Below are 14560 nucleotides of genomic sequence, written 5' to 3' on the forward strand. Positions count from 1 at the left end.
CCTAGAAATAGTAGATGCATTGGTGGTCATTTTCCAACATTCAATGGACTCTGGTTCAGTTCCTATGGATTGGAGAGTAGCTTATGTAACCCCACTTTTTAAAAAAGGAGCGAGAGAGAAAACAGGGAATTATAGACCGGTTAGCCTGACATTGGTGGTGGGGAAAGTGCTGGAATCAATTATTAAAGATGAAATAGCAGGGCATTTGGAAAGTAGTGACAGGATCGGTCCAAGTCAGCATGGATTTATGAAAGGGAAATCATGCTTGACAAATCTTCGAGTTTTTTGAAGATGTAACTAGTAGAGTGGATAAGGGAGAACCAGTGGATGTGGTCTATTTGGACTTTAAAAAGTCTTTTGACAAGGTCCCACACAAGAGATTAGTGTGCAAAATTAAGGCACATGGTATTGGGAGTAATGTATGACATGGATAGAGAACTGGTTGGCAGACAGGAAACAAACAGTGGGAATAAACGGGTCCTTTTCAGAATGGTATACAGTGACTAGTGGGGTGCCACAGGGTTCAGTGCTGGGACCCCAGCTATTTACAATATACATTAATGAATTAGAAGAAGGAATTGAATGTAATGTCTCCAAGTTTGCAGATGACACTAAGCTGGGTGGTAGTGCGAGCTGCGAGAAGGATGCTAGGAGGCTGCAGGGGGACTTGGACAGGTTAGGTGAATGGCAAATGCACAGCAGATGCAGTATAATGTGGATAAGTGTGAGGTTATCCACTTTGGTGACAAAAACAGGAAGGCAGATTATTATCTGAATGGTGACAGATTAGTAAAAGGGGAGGTGCAACGAGACCTGGGTGTCATGGTACATCAGTCATTGAAGGTAGGCATGCAGGTACAGCAGGCAGTAAAGTAAGCAAGTGACATGCTGACCTTCATAGCAAGGGGATTTGAGTATAGGAGCAGGGAGGTCTTACTGCAGTTGTATAGGGCACACCTTGAGTATTGTGTGCAGTTTTGGTCTCCTAATCTGAGGAAGGACATTCTTGCTATTGAGGGAGTGCAGCGATTGACTGATTCCCGGGATGGCAGGACTGACATATGAAGAAAGACTGGATCGACTAGGCTTATATTCACTGGAATTTAGAAGAACGAGAGGGGATCTCATAGAAACATATAAAATTCTGACAGGATTGGACAGGTTAGATGCAGGAAGAATGTTAGGGAAGTCCAGAACCAGGGCTCACAGTCTAAGGATAAGGAGTAAGCCATTTAGGACCGAGATGAGGAGAAACTTCTTCACTCAGAGAATTGCGAACCTGTGGGATTCTCTACCACAGAAAGTTGTTGAGGCCAGTTCGTTAGATATATTCAAAAGGGAGTTAGATGTGGCCCTTACGGCTAAAGGGATCAAGGGATATGGAGAGAAAGCAGGAATGGGGTACTGAAGTTGCATGATCAGCCATGATCTTATTGAATGGTGGTGAAGGGTCGAATGGCCTACTCCTTCATTCTATTTTCTATGTTTCTATGTTTCTATCCATTGCTGTAATAGTTTATTTGATCAACACTGCCAAGCGCCATTCTTTTGCTGTTCCCTACCTTTCCTGGATATCTTGTACCCAGGAATAGTAAGTTCCCAATCCTCTCCTTCTTTGAGCCAGGTCTCTGTTATTGCAACTATATCATAATCCCAAGTGGCGACGTGTGCCTTATTTCCACGTTTTGTGCATTTACACACATGCATTACAAACCCAACTTAGACTGCCTCGCATTTCCCTCCTGTCTGAATCCCTCCTATTTCTGAACTAATCTTTACTCTAGTGCTATTTGTCGCTCCCAGTCCTCTGTGCGCCTTGTCTCTCCTCTCTAATGTTTCATGCTGGTGCCAACCCCCTGCCAAATTAGTTTAAACTCTCCCCCACAGCACTAGTTAACCTCCCCGTGTGTACTGTGGGTTATATCCAGATACTGCATGTACTGTGGGTTGTACATCATCCTGACTCGGACATATATCGCCGTTCCTTCATCGTCATGTGGTCAAATTCCTGGAACTCCCTTCCGTAATAACGTTATGGGAGAACCTTCACCACATGGACTGCAGCGGTTCAAGAAGGCAGCTCACCACCACCTTCTCAGGGCAACTAGGAATGGACAATAAATGCCGGCCTTGCCAGTGTGCCCATATCCCAAGAATTTTTTTTTAATGCTACTTTCTATACTGTGGGTTATACACACATTAGCTTTGGGTATTTGCTATACTGTGGGTTATATACACATATTTTATGTCAATAGATGCTGTTTGCTGAGATATTGACTGTTTTTCTGCTGACTGATTACAGCCAGAAAAATCGTGGGAAGTTGACCTGAAACAAATGGAAGCGTTGATTGATGATAAAACTGCCTGCATCATTGTGAACAATCCCTCTAATCCCTGTGGCTCCGTGTTCAGTAAATCCCATCTCCAAAAGATTCTCGCTGGTTAGTACTAGGGTTTGAACATTTTCCAAAGCAGGGCTGTGATTACAGGTTGGGTTTTGTCACTGGGGGAGACTTCAGAGAGCTGTCTACGAATGCTATCATGGGAATCCGATTGATGGGCAATGTTTAGTTGGTGCAGATTTCATTCCCTCTCTCACTCTGCTGTGGTGCGAGAGGGTCACCATACTGCACAACAATAGGGAATGTGGTTATCATGAAGCAACTTCAGGAGAATGTAACCGGTGGATTGAGCAGATGGATGTTGCATGGAGCGACCTCAATGTCCCAAAGCGCTTCACAGCTAATGAAGCGCTTTGGGACATCCTGAGGGAGCGGCGCATTGTCGGAGGGGCAGTACTGAGGGAGCACCGCATTGTCGGAGGGACAGTACTGAAAGAGTGCCGGCACTGTCGGAGGGACAGTACTGAGAGAGTGCCGCACTGTCAGAGGGAAAGTACTGAGGGAATACTGCACTATCGGAAGTGCCGTCTTTCGGATGAGACGTTAATCTGAGACTCCATCTGTCCCTCTCAGATGAATGTAAAAGATCCCCTGACACTATTTGAAGAAAAGCAGGGGAGTTCTCCTGAAGTGTGGTAACTGTAATGTAGAAAACGCAGCAGTCACTTTGCACACAGGATCTTACAAACGGCAGTGTAATAATGACCAGAAAACCTGTTTTTTAGTACTGTCGTTGAGGGATAAATATTGGCCAGGACTCTGGGGAGAACTTTTATCCCAAGAATCAACCTTCTCTAAACTGCCTCCAATGCAAGTATATCCGTCCTTAAATAACGAGATCAAAACTGTATGCAGTACTCTAGGTGTGGTCTCATCAACGCCCTATACAGTTGTAACAGGACTTCCCCACTTTTATACTCCATCCCCCATGCAACAAAGGACATTTGCCTTCCTAATTGCTTGCTGTACCTGCATGCTAACTTTTTGTGTTTCGTGTACAAGGATCCCAGAGATCCCTCTGTACCGCAGCATTCTGTAGTCTCTCTCCATTTAAATAATATTTTGCTTTTCTTTTCTTCCTACCAAAGTGGATAACCTCACATTTTCCCACATTACACAACATCTGTCAAATGTTTGCCCATTCACTTAACCTATCCACATCCCTTTGCAGATTCTTTGTGTCCTCTTCACACCTTGCTTTCCCACCTATCTTTTTATCGTTAGTAAATATGGCTACAATACACTCGGTCCCTTCATCCAAGTCATTAATATAGATTTTAAATAGTGAAGCCTCAGCATTGATCCCTGTGGCACCCCGCTAGTTACAATTTTTCAACCTGAAAATTACCCCTTTATCCCAACACACTGTTTTCTGTTAGTTAGCCAATCCTCTATCCATGCTAATATATTACCCAACACCTCGAACTCTTATCTTGTGTAGTAATCTTTTATGTGGCACTTTATCGAATGCCTTTTGGAAATCCACATCTACTGGTTCCCCTTTATCCATCCTGCTCGTTACATCCTATGAGAACTCTAATAAATTTGACAAACACGATTTCCCTTTCATAAAAGCATGTTAACTCTGGTTAATTGAATTATGATTTTCTAAATGTCCTGCTTCTATTTCCTTAATGATGGATGTTAGCATTTTCCCAATGACAGATGTTTGGCGAACTGGCCTATAATTTCCTGCTTTCTGTCTCTCTCCTTGAATAGGGGAATCACATTTGCGATTTTCAAATCTGCTGAGACCCTTCCTGAATCCAGGGAATTTTGGAAGATTACAACCAATGCATCTACTATCTCTGCAGCCACTTCTTTAAGACCCGAGGATGCAGGCCACCAGGTCCAGGGAACTTGTCAACCTTTAGTCCCATTAGTTTGCCGAGTACTTTTTCTCTAGTGATAATGATTGTTCTAATTTCCTCCCTCCCTTTTGCCCCCTGATTGTCTACTATTATTGGGATGCTTTTAGTGTCTTCTACCATAAAGACAGATATAAAATATTTATTTAAAGTCTTTGCCATTTCCTTGTTTCCCATTATTAATTCCCAGACTTAACCTCCAAGGGAACAACATTTACTTTAGCTACTTTTTTCCTTTTTATATGCTTGTAGAAGCTCTTACTATCTGTAATTGGATGACCTCGCACGTCCCCGCATTGAACTCCATCTGCCACAGCTTTGCCCACTCACTGAATCTATCAATGTCCCTTTGCAATTTTTGCCACATTTACATTACTGTGCCACCTAACTTAGTGTCATCAGCAACCTCAGCTATATGGCTCTCTATCCCTTCATCCAAGTCATTGATATATACAGTGAAAAGCTGAGGCCCCAGTACAGATCCCTGGGGGATACATCCTGCCAATTAGAGTATATCATTATCCCTACTCTCTGTCTCCTACCTATTAACCAATTCCCTATCCAACAATAGGTTGGCTCCAGTTCCATGAGCTTTAATTTTTTTTTAAACAGTCTCTTGTGTGAAACCTTGTTGAATGCCTTCTGGAAGTCTATATAAATAATATCTATAGACACATGAGTGACCTTTTCAAAAAATTCAACTATATTAGTTAGACATGACTTGTCCTTTATAAATCCATGCTGGCTCTCCCTTATCAGCTCATATTTGTCCAAGCGCTCAGACACTGTCCCTAGTAATTTCCCCACAACGGACGATACACTGTTAGGCCTATAATTTCCTCGTTTATTTCTCCAACCCTTCTTAAATATGGAGTGACATTGGGAATTTTCCAAATCAAGGGAATAATTCCAAATTAAGGTGGCGAAATTACCTGTTTTTATAGCCCCAGTCACAAAAACACCCATCGACCATTACCCTTTGCTTCCTACATCTGAACCAATTTTGGATCCAACTTGCCACTTTGTCTTGGATCCCATGGGCTTTTACTTTAGTGACCAGTCTGCCATGTGGGACCTTATCAAAAGCCGTGATAAAATCCATAAATCAAACGCACTACCCTCATCGACCCTCTTTGTTACTTCCTTAAAAAATTAAATCAAGTTAGTCCGACACGACCTTCCCTTAACAAATCCCTGCTAACTATCCTTGATTAATCCGTGTCTTTCTAAATGAAGATTTATCCTGTCCCTCAGAACATTTTCCAATAATTTTCCCATCACTGAGATTAGGCTGACTGGCCTGTAATTACTCGGTCTATCCCTTTCTCCCTTTTTAAACAGCGGTACAACGTTAGCAGTCCTCCGGCACCACACCTGTAACCAGAGAGGATTGGAAAATGATGGTCAGAGCCTCTGCTATTTCTTCTCTTGCCTCCCTTAACAGGCTGGGATACATTTCATCCGGGCCTGGGGACTTATACACTTTCAAAGCTGCTAAACCACTTAATACTTCCTCTCTCACTATGTTTATTTCATCTAATATTTCACACTCTTCCTCCCTGATTACAATGTCTGCATCAGCCCTCTCTTTTGTGAAAACAGATGCAAAGTATTCATTAACAACCACATCCACGTCTTCTGCCTCCACACAGATTACCTTTATGGTCTCTAATAGGCCCTAATCTTTCATTAGTTATCCTCTTGCTCTTAATGTATTTATAAAACATATTTGAATTTTCCTTGATCTTACTTGCCAAAATGTTTTCATGCTCTCTTTGCTTTCCTAATTTCCTTTTTAATTTCACCCCTGCACTTTCTATACTCCACTCAGGTTTTTGCAGTATTGAGCCCTCGGTATCTGTCATAAGCCTCCCTTTTTTTCTTTATCCTACTCTGTATGCCCCTTGACATCCAGGGGGCTCTAGATTTGTTAGTCCCATCCTTTTTCTTCAAGAGAACATGCTTGCTCTGAACCTTCAGGATCTCCTCCTTGAATGCCTCCCACTGCTTTGATGCTGATTTACCATCAAGTAGCTGTTTCCAGTCCACTTTGGCCAAATCACATCTCAGCTTGGTAAAATTGGCTTTTCCCCAGTTGAGAACTTTCATTCCTGGTCTATCTTTATCCTTTTCCATAACTACCCTAAATCTAACTGAATTATGATCACCTGCACCAAAATGATACCCCTTCCACCTGCCCAGCTTCATTGCCTAAAATGGTCCAGAACAGCCCCCTCCCTTGTTGGGCTTACTATGTACAACAACAACAACAACTTGTATTTATACAGCACTTTTAACGTAGTCAAACATTCCAAGGCGCTTCACAGGACTGTTTTAAGCCAAAACATAAATTTGACACCGAACCACATAATGAGACTTTACAGCATATGGCCAAAAGCTTGGTCAAAGAGGTAGGTTTTAAGGAGTGTTTTAAAGGAGGAAAGAGAGGTAGAGAGGCGGAGAGGTTTAGACAGGGAATTCCAGAGCTTGGGGCCCAGGCAGCTGAAGGCATGGCTACCAATGGTTGAGCGATTATAATCAGGGATGCTCAAGAGGGCAGAATTTGAGGGGCGCAGACATCTCTTGGTGGGGTGGGGTAGGTTTGAGGCTGAAGGAGATTACAGAGATGGGGAGGGGCAAGGCCATGGAGGGATTTGTAAACATGATGATAATGAGTACTGGTTAAAAAGTTCTCCCGAGTGCATTTTAGGAATTTTATCCCAGTTAATATTAGGGTAGTTGAAATTCCCTACTGTTACTGCCCTGTAGTCTCTGCACTTCTCAGTAATTTGCCTACATATTTGCTCTTCTATCAACCTTTGCCTGTTTGGGGGTCTATTGTACACTCCCAGCAGTGTGATCGCCCCTTTTTTGTTCTTCAGTTCAACCCAAATGGCCTTGTTTGATGATCCTTCTAACATATCATCCTTCCTCACAGGTGTAATTGTGTCTTTAATCAATACTGCAGTCCCTTTTTTAACCCCTCTCTATCCCGTCTGAAAACTCTGTAACCAGGAATGTTGAGCTGCCATTCCTGCCCTTCTTTCAGCTGTGTCTCAGTTATAGCTGTGATATCGTACTCCCAACTGTCTATCTGTGGTCTCAGCCCATCTGCCTTATTCCCTAGGCTAATTAAAGCATGACTAAGACCGCCTATTTCCACCTCCGTAACCGCCAAATCTGCCCTTGCCTCCGCTCATCCATTGGTGAAGCCCTCATCCATGCCTTTGTTACCTTTAGACTTGACTATTCCAACACACGCCTGGCTGGCCTCCCACATTCTACCCGATGTAAACTAGAGGTGATCCAAAATTCGGCTGCCCGTGTCCTAACACGCACCGAGTCCCATTCACCCACCTGTGCTTCTGGTTAAGCAATGTCTCAATTTCAAAATTCTCATCCTTATTTTCAAATCCTTCCATGGCCTCGCCCCTTCCTATTTCTATAACCTCCTCCAAACCGTCTGTCCGGCCCCCCGTCCCCACCCCCCCGCCCCCCCCCCCCACCCCAAGATGTCCGCGCTCCTCTAATTCTGCCCTTTTGAGCATCCCTGATTATAATCGCTCAACCATTGGTGGCCGTGCCTTCTATTACCGAGGTCCCAAGCTCTGGAACTCCCTGCCTAAACCTATCTGCTTCTCTACCTCCCTTTCCTCCTTCAAGACGCTCCTTAAAACCTACCTCTTTGACCAAGCTTTTGGTTACCTGCGCTACTTCTGCAGCTTAGTGTCAAATTTTTTATCTCATAATACTCCTGTGAAGCGCCTTGGGACGTTTCACTACGTTAAAGGCACTATATAAATACAAGTTATTGTTGTTGTTGTTACATACCATTATGCACTGCCAAACTCCCTTGTTGTCTTTCTAGCCTTTGTTTCCTCTGCCTTTCAAACTGGCTTACTAATTTTCTGCCTGCCAATTCCAGATTTGCTTCTCTCCCTTCTGAAACTACTCTCAGGTTCCCATCCTCCTGCCAAGCTAGTTTAAACCCTCCCCAACAGCACTAGCAAACTCCCCCACGAGAATATTGGTCTTGGCTCCATTGAGGTGCAACCCATTCGGCTTGTTCAGGTCCCACCTTCCCCAGAAATGGTCCCAATACCTCAGGAATGTAAAGCTCTCCCGCCTGCACCATCTCTCCAGCCACGTGTTCATCCACTCTTATCCTCCTATTGCTGTACTCACTAGCATGTGGCACGGGGAGTAATCCAGAGATTACTACCTTTGAGGCCCTGCTTTTTAATCTCTCCCCTAGCTCCCCAAGATCTGCCTGCAGGACCTCATCCCTCTTTCTACCTATGTCGTTAACACCGATATGGACAATGACCGAGGGCTGATCACCATGCTCCCTCAGAATGTCCTGCAGCCGTTCAGTGACATCCTTGATCCTGGCACCAGGGAGGCAACATACCATCCTGGAGTCATGTCTGCGGCCGCAGAAACGTCTGTCTGCACCCCTGACTATTAAATCCCCTACCACTATTGCTCTTCCATTCTTCTTCTCCCCCCCCCTCCCCGGTGCAGCTGAGCCACCCTTGGCTCTGGCTGCATTCCCCAGAGGAACTATCGCCCTCACTGAACTGAACACTGGTTAGCGAGTGAGATGCACGCAGGGGGAACTCCTGTTTTACATACCTGGTCCTCCTTGTCTGTCTGGCGGTCACCCATTCCCTCTCTGCCTGCACACTCTTGCGGGGTGATCACCTCTAGAAGCCTGCTATCCACAGAGTTCTTAGCCTCGCAGATACACTGCAGTGACTCCAGCCGCTGATCAAGTTCCGAAACACGGAGCTCAAGCGGCTCTAGCTGGTGACACTTCCCGCACACAGGCCATGAGAAGCATCCAGGACTTCCTACACGGCACAGGATGTGCATTCCACGGGACTGAGCTGCTCTGCTATGCCTCTGTTTATTAGATTATTCACTAAAGTTTTTAGTATAGTTTCCCGGTCCTAGTTTAAACCATTGACCTAGTTTAGAGAGTAAAAATCCTTAATACACACCAACCAATCACCTACCTGCTGTACTGTGACATCACTTTTGAGTTTCTGCCTGTGTTTAGCTGAACTCTCAGACTCTCTCTCTCCTAAACTCTCGGACTCTCTCCCCCGAACTCTCTCTCTCCCAAACTCTCGGACTCTCTCTTTCCTGAACTCTCGGACTTTCTCTTTCTTGAACTCTCTCACTCCTGAACTCTCGGACTCTCTCTCTCTCCCGAACTCTCGGACTCTCTTTTCTGGTGGGTATTGGGGTCCATGGTAGTAGTGCGTAACTAACTGGGCCCCATCTCCCTCGTCAGTTATTCTGGGCATCACACTTGAGGAAGGCCTTAAAGAGGGTGCAGAAGAGATTTACCAGCATGGTACCAAGAATGAGGGACTTCAGTTATGTGGAAAGACTGGAGAAGCTGGGGTTGTTCTCCTTAGAACAGAGAAAGTTAAGAGGAGATTTGATAGAGGTGTTCAAAACCATGAAGGGTTTTGATAGAGTAAATAAAAAGAAACTGTTTCCAGTGGCAGGAGGGGGTGTGGGGGCTGGGAATCAGCAGAATCTGAGAGATGTAATACAAAAATTGAACAAATAATATACTAGGAAAAAATATTCACTGTTCTTTAACTGTATGTTTCCGGCATTAATGGCAGAATCTGATGCTCAGGTTTGTTCCTCTTTCAGTTGCAGCAAGAAATTTCCTTCCAATCCTGGCTGATGAAATCTATGGAGATATGGTGAGGAAAGTTGGGTAGATTGGGTCGAGCAACATGCCTGCTAAGATCGTGCCTTGTACTTGCAATGGACTCCATATGTATCCCACTCATTAACATTGTGGCTGCAGTAACAGTGAGCCGGGATCAGACCCAAACACCCACATGCTACTACTGTAAGGGTCAAACACTCTAACTGAGTTCTTTAAGCCTCATTGACACACAACAGATCAATGGCTTTAGACAGTTGCTGGAACAGCTCTGGTGCAACAATAGCCCTGTTATACACAGCCCGGAGTGTGGCAATAGCCCTGTTATACACAGCCCGGAGTGGCATTTGCCCTGTTATACACCACACTGTGTGTGGCAATCGCCCTGTTATACACAGCCCAGAGTGTGGCATTCGCCCTGTTATACACCACACTGTGTGTGGCAATCGCCCTGTTATACACAGCCCAGAGTGTGGCACGCCCCGCCCTTCACGCCCTGTTCCTTGGTATATTGCCAGCAGCTCAGTGCAGTCTGGGTTTGACATTGATGTGTGCAGACTCTGGGTTCATGCACGATGCAATCCTGATTCACCTTTACCCACAATTTTTATATTTTCTCCATTGCCTAATTTTATGGAATAAATCCCCGAGTACTTTTCATTAAGGTGGTCTCTAACCTACAAATCTGTGTCTGTTCCAGGTCTTCCCCGAGTGCAAGTTCATTGCCCTTGGGTCTCTGAGCACCAGTGTCCCCATCCTGTCCTGTGGTGGTCTGGCCAAACGGTGGCTCGTACCTGGCTGGCGAGTGGGCTGGATTCTCATACACGACCAAAACGATATCTTTAGCAGAGAGGTGAGGGTCACTGGGAAACTGGCCAATCGGTAGGCCAGGGTCACTGGGAAACTGGCCAATCGGTAGGCCAGGGTCACTGGAAAACTGACCGATCGGTAGGCCAGGTTCACTGGGAAACTAACCGATCAGTAGGCCGGGTCACTGGGAAACTGACCGATCGGTAGGCCAGGGTCACTGGGAAACTGACCGATCATTCAGTAAGGGTCACTGGGGACTGACCGATCAGTAGGTCAGGGTCACTCAGAAACTGACCGATTTAGGAGGGAATAATCACTGGGAAACTGACCGATTTAGGAGGGAATGATCACTGGGAAACTGACCGATTAGTATGGAATGGTCACTGTGAAACTGACCGATCAGTAGGTCAGAGTCACTGGGAAACTGACCGATCGGTAGGAAAGGGTCACTGAAAAAAATATTGGGAGCCAGGTATGATCCTAGTCTTTAAACTGCTGCAAGGCGGGTGCCATAAATACAAGATAGTCACTAATAAATCCAATCGGGAATTCAGGAGAAACCTCTTTATCCAGAGAGTGGTGAGAATGTGGAACTTACTCCTACATAGAGTGGTTGAGGCGACTAATATAGATGCATTTAAGGGAAAACTAGATACACACATGAAGGAGAAAGGAATAGAAGGATATGTAAATATTGGGTATACTATAGACCACCTCACAGTGGAAGGGAAGTGGAGCGAGAAATATGTCAATGACATATGACATAGAACTTTATAAATCACTGGTTATCCCTCAGTTGGAGTATTGTGGATAATTCTGAGAAACACACCAGGAACGATGTAAAGGCCTTAGAAGGGTACAAAGAAGGTTTACCAGGATGTTACCAGGGATGAAGGACTTAAGTTATGAGAATCTAAAAACAGAATAGAATCATAGAATGGTTACAGCATAGAAGGAGGCCATTCGGCCCGTCGAGTCCATGACGGCTCTCTGCAAGAGCACTTCACTCCCCCGCCCTTTCCCCGTAGCCCTGTAAATTTTTTTCCTTCAGGTACTTATCCAATTTCTTTTTGAATACCACAATTGAAACTGCCTCCTCCACCCTCTCAGGCCGTGCATTCTAGATCCTAACTGCTCGCTGCGTAAGAGTTTTTCCTCATGTCGCCTTTTGTTCTTCTGCCAATCACTTAAATCTGTGTCCTCTGATTCTCAATCCTTCCGCCCTCTATCTACTCTGTCTAGACCGATCATGATTTTGAACACCTCTATCAAATCTCCTCTCGACCTTCTCTGCTCTAAAGGAGAACAACCCCAGCTTCTCCAGTCTATCCACATAACTGATGTCCCTCATCCTTGGAATCATTCTCATAAATCTTTTCTGCATCCTCTCTAAGGCCTTCACATCCTTCCTAAAGTGCGTGCCCAGAATTGGACACAATACTCCAGTTGAGGTCGGACCAATGTTTTTACAGGTCCATCATAACCGTTTTGCTTTTGTATTCTATGCCTCTATTTATGAAGCCCAGGATCCTGTATGCTTTTTTTAACCACTTTCTCAACCTGCCCTGTCATCTTCAACGATTTGTGCACATATACTCCCAGGTCTCTCTGTTCATGCACCCCCTTTAGAATTATACCCTTTAGTTTATATTGCCTCTCCTCCTCCTTCCTACCAAAATGTATCACATCGCACTTTTCTGCATTAAAGATGTAAAAGTAGGGCAACATCTCGGCAATAGTGACCATAATATACGTTTTAAGATATTAATTCAGAAGCACATAGTATGGCGAAAACCAGGGTAACAGTTTGGAGAAAAGCTGATTTTGAGGGGCTGAGAATAGAACTTGGGAAAATAAAATGGACAACAATATCGGCAAACAATGATGTATAACAGCAGTGAGAAATATTTAAAACGGTGTTCAACAGAGTCCAGAAAAAATATATTCTGCTAAAAAACAAGAACAAGCTAAACACTATTGAGACAGCATGGATGAGTAAAGACACAAGGAAAAAATTCAGGGTAAGGAAAGAGGCAAACACTGAGTACATGGACAGCAGGGGAGAGTATGACAAGAGAGAATACAAAGAGGTCAAGGGGCCGAAATTCACCCCCGCCGCAATGTGTTTCAGCTGTTTTCACCTCCGCAATGGATGCGGTGGCCTCTTGCATCAAATTCAGCTCTTCGTCTTTTTTTTCCAGCGGGGCGGAAGTCGGTCATAGTGGGGGCGGGAGCGGAGTGTCTGTCAAACCATGAGCGGAAGTGGAGGTGGGTGCGTCACCACGTCTCTCCCCTTTCACATAAAGGGGAGGACCACAGTGAGCTCTGCGATTAGTTTAGTTCGGTCCACTGGGCCACCAGGGAGGGTTTCGGCCGGGCCAGCAGCCTGGCACCCAAGAGGGAGTGCTAGGCTGCCTGTTGGCAGCCTGGCTGAACCCACAGACATAATTGTCGGAGCGGCCTGGCAGTTGGTCGTCAAAAAAAAATAAGATGCCAGCTGCGGCAGTGCGCCCTCCCCTTTAATGGTGGCCATGCCGCCATTTTGCAAACACAGTGCACCGACAGATAAAACCAATATCCTAGCCAATATTTATCCCTCAATCAACATCTAAAACAGATTATCCGGTTGGTTGTGGGAGCTTGCGGTGTCCAAATTGGCTGCTACATTTCCTACATTACAACAGTGATTACAATTTAAAAAAAAACTTCATTGTAAAGCACTTTGGGATGCCCAGTGGTCGCGAAAGGTGCTATATAAATGCAAGTCTTTCTTTGTCCTCTGACTCCACATTAGTCTACTATGTGGTACTTTATCGAAGGTTTTTTGGAATCCTAGAATGGTTACAGTACAGTAGGAGACCGTTCGGCCTGTAATGCCCGTGCTGGCTCTCTGCAAGAGAATTTCAGCGAGTCCCACTCCCCCACTCTTTCCCTGTAGCCCTGCAATTTGTTTTTCTTCAAGTACTTATCCAATTCCCTTTTGAAAGCCACGATTGAGTCTGCCTCCACCACCCTTTCAGGCAGTGCATTCCAGATCATCCAGATATATTATGTTTACTGCATTACCCTTATCTACCCTTTCTGTTACTTCTTCAAAGAATTCAATAAGATTGGTTAAGCATGACCTTCCCTTTTGGAATCTGTGCTAACCACTCTATTATATTTTCAGTTTCTAGATGTTTTTCTATTACATCTTTGAGTAAGGATTCCATTATCTTTCCTACCACTAACATTTAGCTAACGAGTCTATAGTTCCATGGACTTGTTCTACTTCCCTTTTAAAATATAGGAATCGCATCGTCTGTTCTCTGCCACTATTCCCTTTTCTAAAAGATTTTTTATATATATGTAATACTGCCTCTGCTATCTTTTCCTGAACTTATTTTAATATGCGTGGATGCAATCCATCCAGACCAAGGGTTTTATCCTCTCTAAGTTTGATTAGTTTATCTCTCCCCTTTCTATCTTAAATGTCTATATCTTTTTTGATTTCTTCCAATGTCATGTCCATCATGTAGTCTCCCTGGTAACTACTGAGGCAATGTCATTATTTAATATTTCTGCCATTTCTCTACCACTGCCTGTGAGTTCATTGTGTGCATCCCTTAATGGCCCTATCCCCACTTCCGCCCCGCTGCTGCTGAACCCTCCTAAGTGCGTCGTCAAAGCGTGCACTGCCGATCTCCTGCCCGAAGCAAAATTTACCGCGAAAAATCTTCAGCCCGCCACTCAGTGCCACCATGAAAAATGGCACTTCCGACAGTGCAGTACTCCCTCAGTAAGGGATG

At 44.7% G+C, this 14560-nt stretch overlaps 1 protein-coding gene across 1 annotated transcript in view; it reads left to right on the forward strand.

Moving 5' to 3' along the window:
* The window catches only part of tat (tyrosine aminotransferase), an 81761-nt gene that overhangs the window by 41588 nt on the left and 25613 nt on the right, over nucleotides 1–14560 (forward strand). The window contains 3 exon segments of the mRNA XM_070896881.1: nucleotides 2303–2441; nucleotides 9944–9996; nucleotides 10663–10815. Coding sequence (XP_070752982.1) covers nucleotides 2303–2441; nucleotides 9944–9996; nucleotides 10663–10815 — 345 coding nt within the window.

Source organism: Pristiophorus japonicus, chromosome 13 (assembly GCF_044704955.1).
Source record: "Pristiophorus japonicus isolate sPriJap1 chromosome 13, sPriJap1.hap1, whole genome shotgun sequence".
Taxonomy (NCBI): Eukaryota; Metazoa; Chordata; class Chondrichthyes; family Pristiophoridae; genus Pristiophorus; species Pristiophorus japonicus.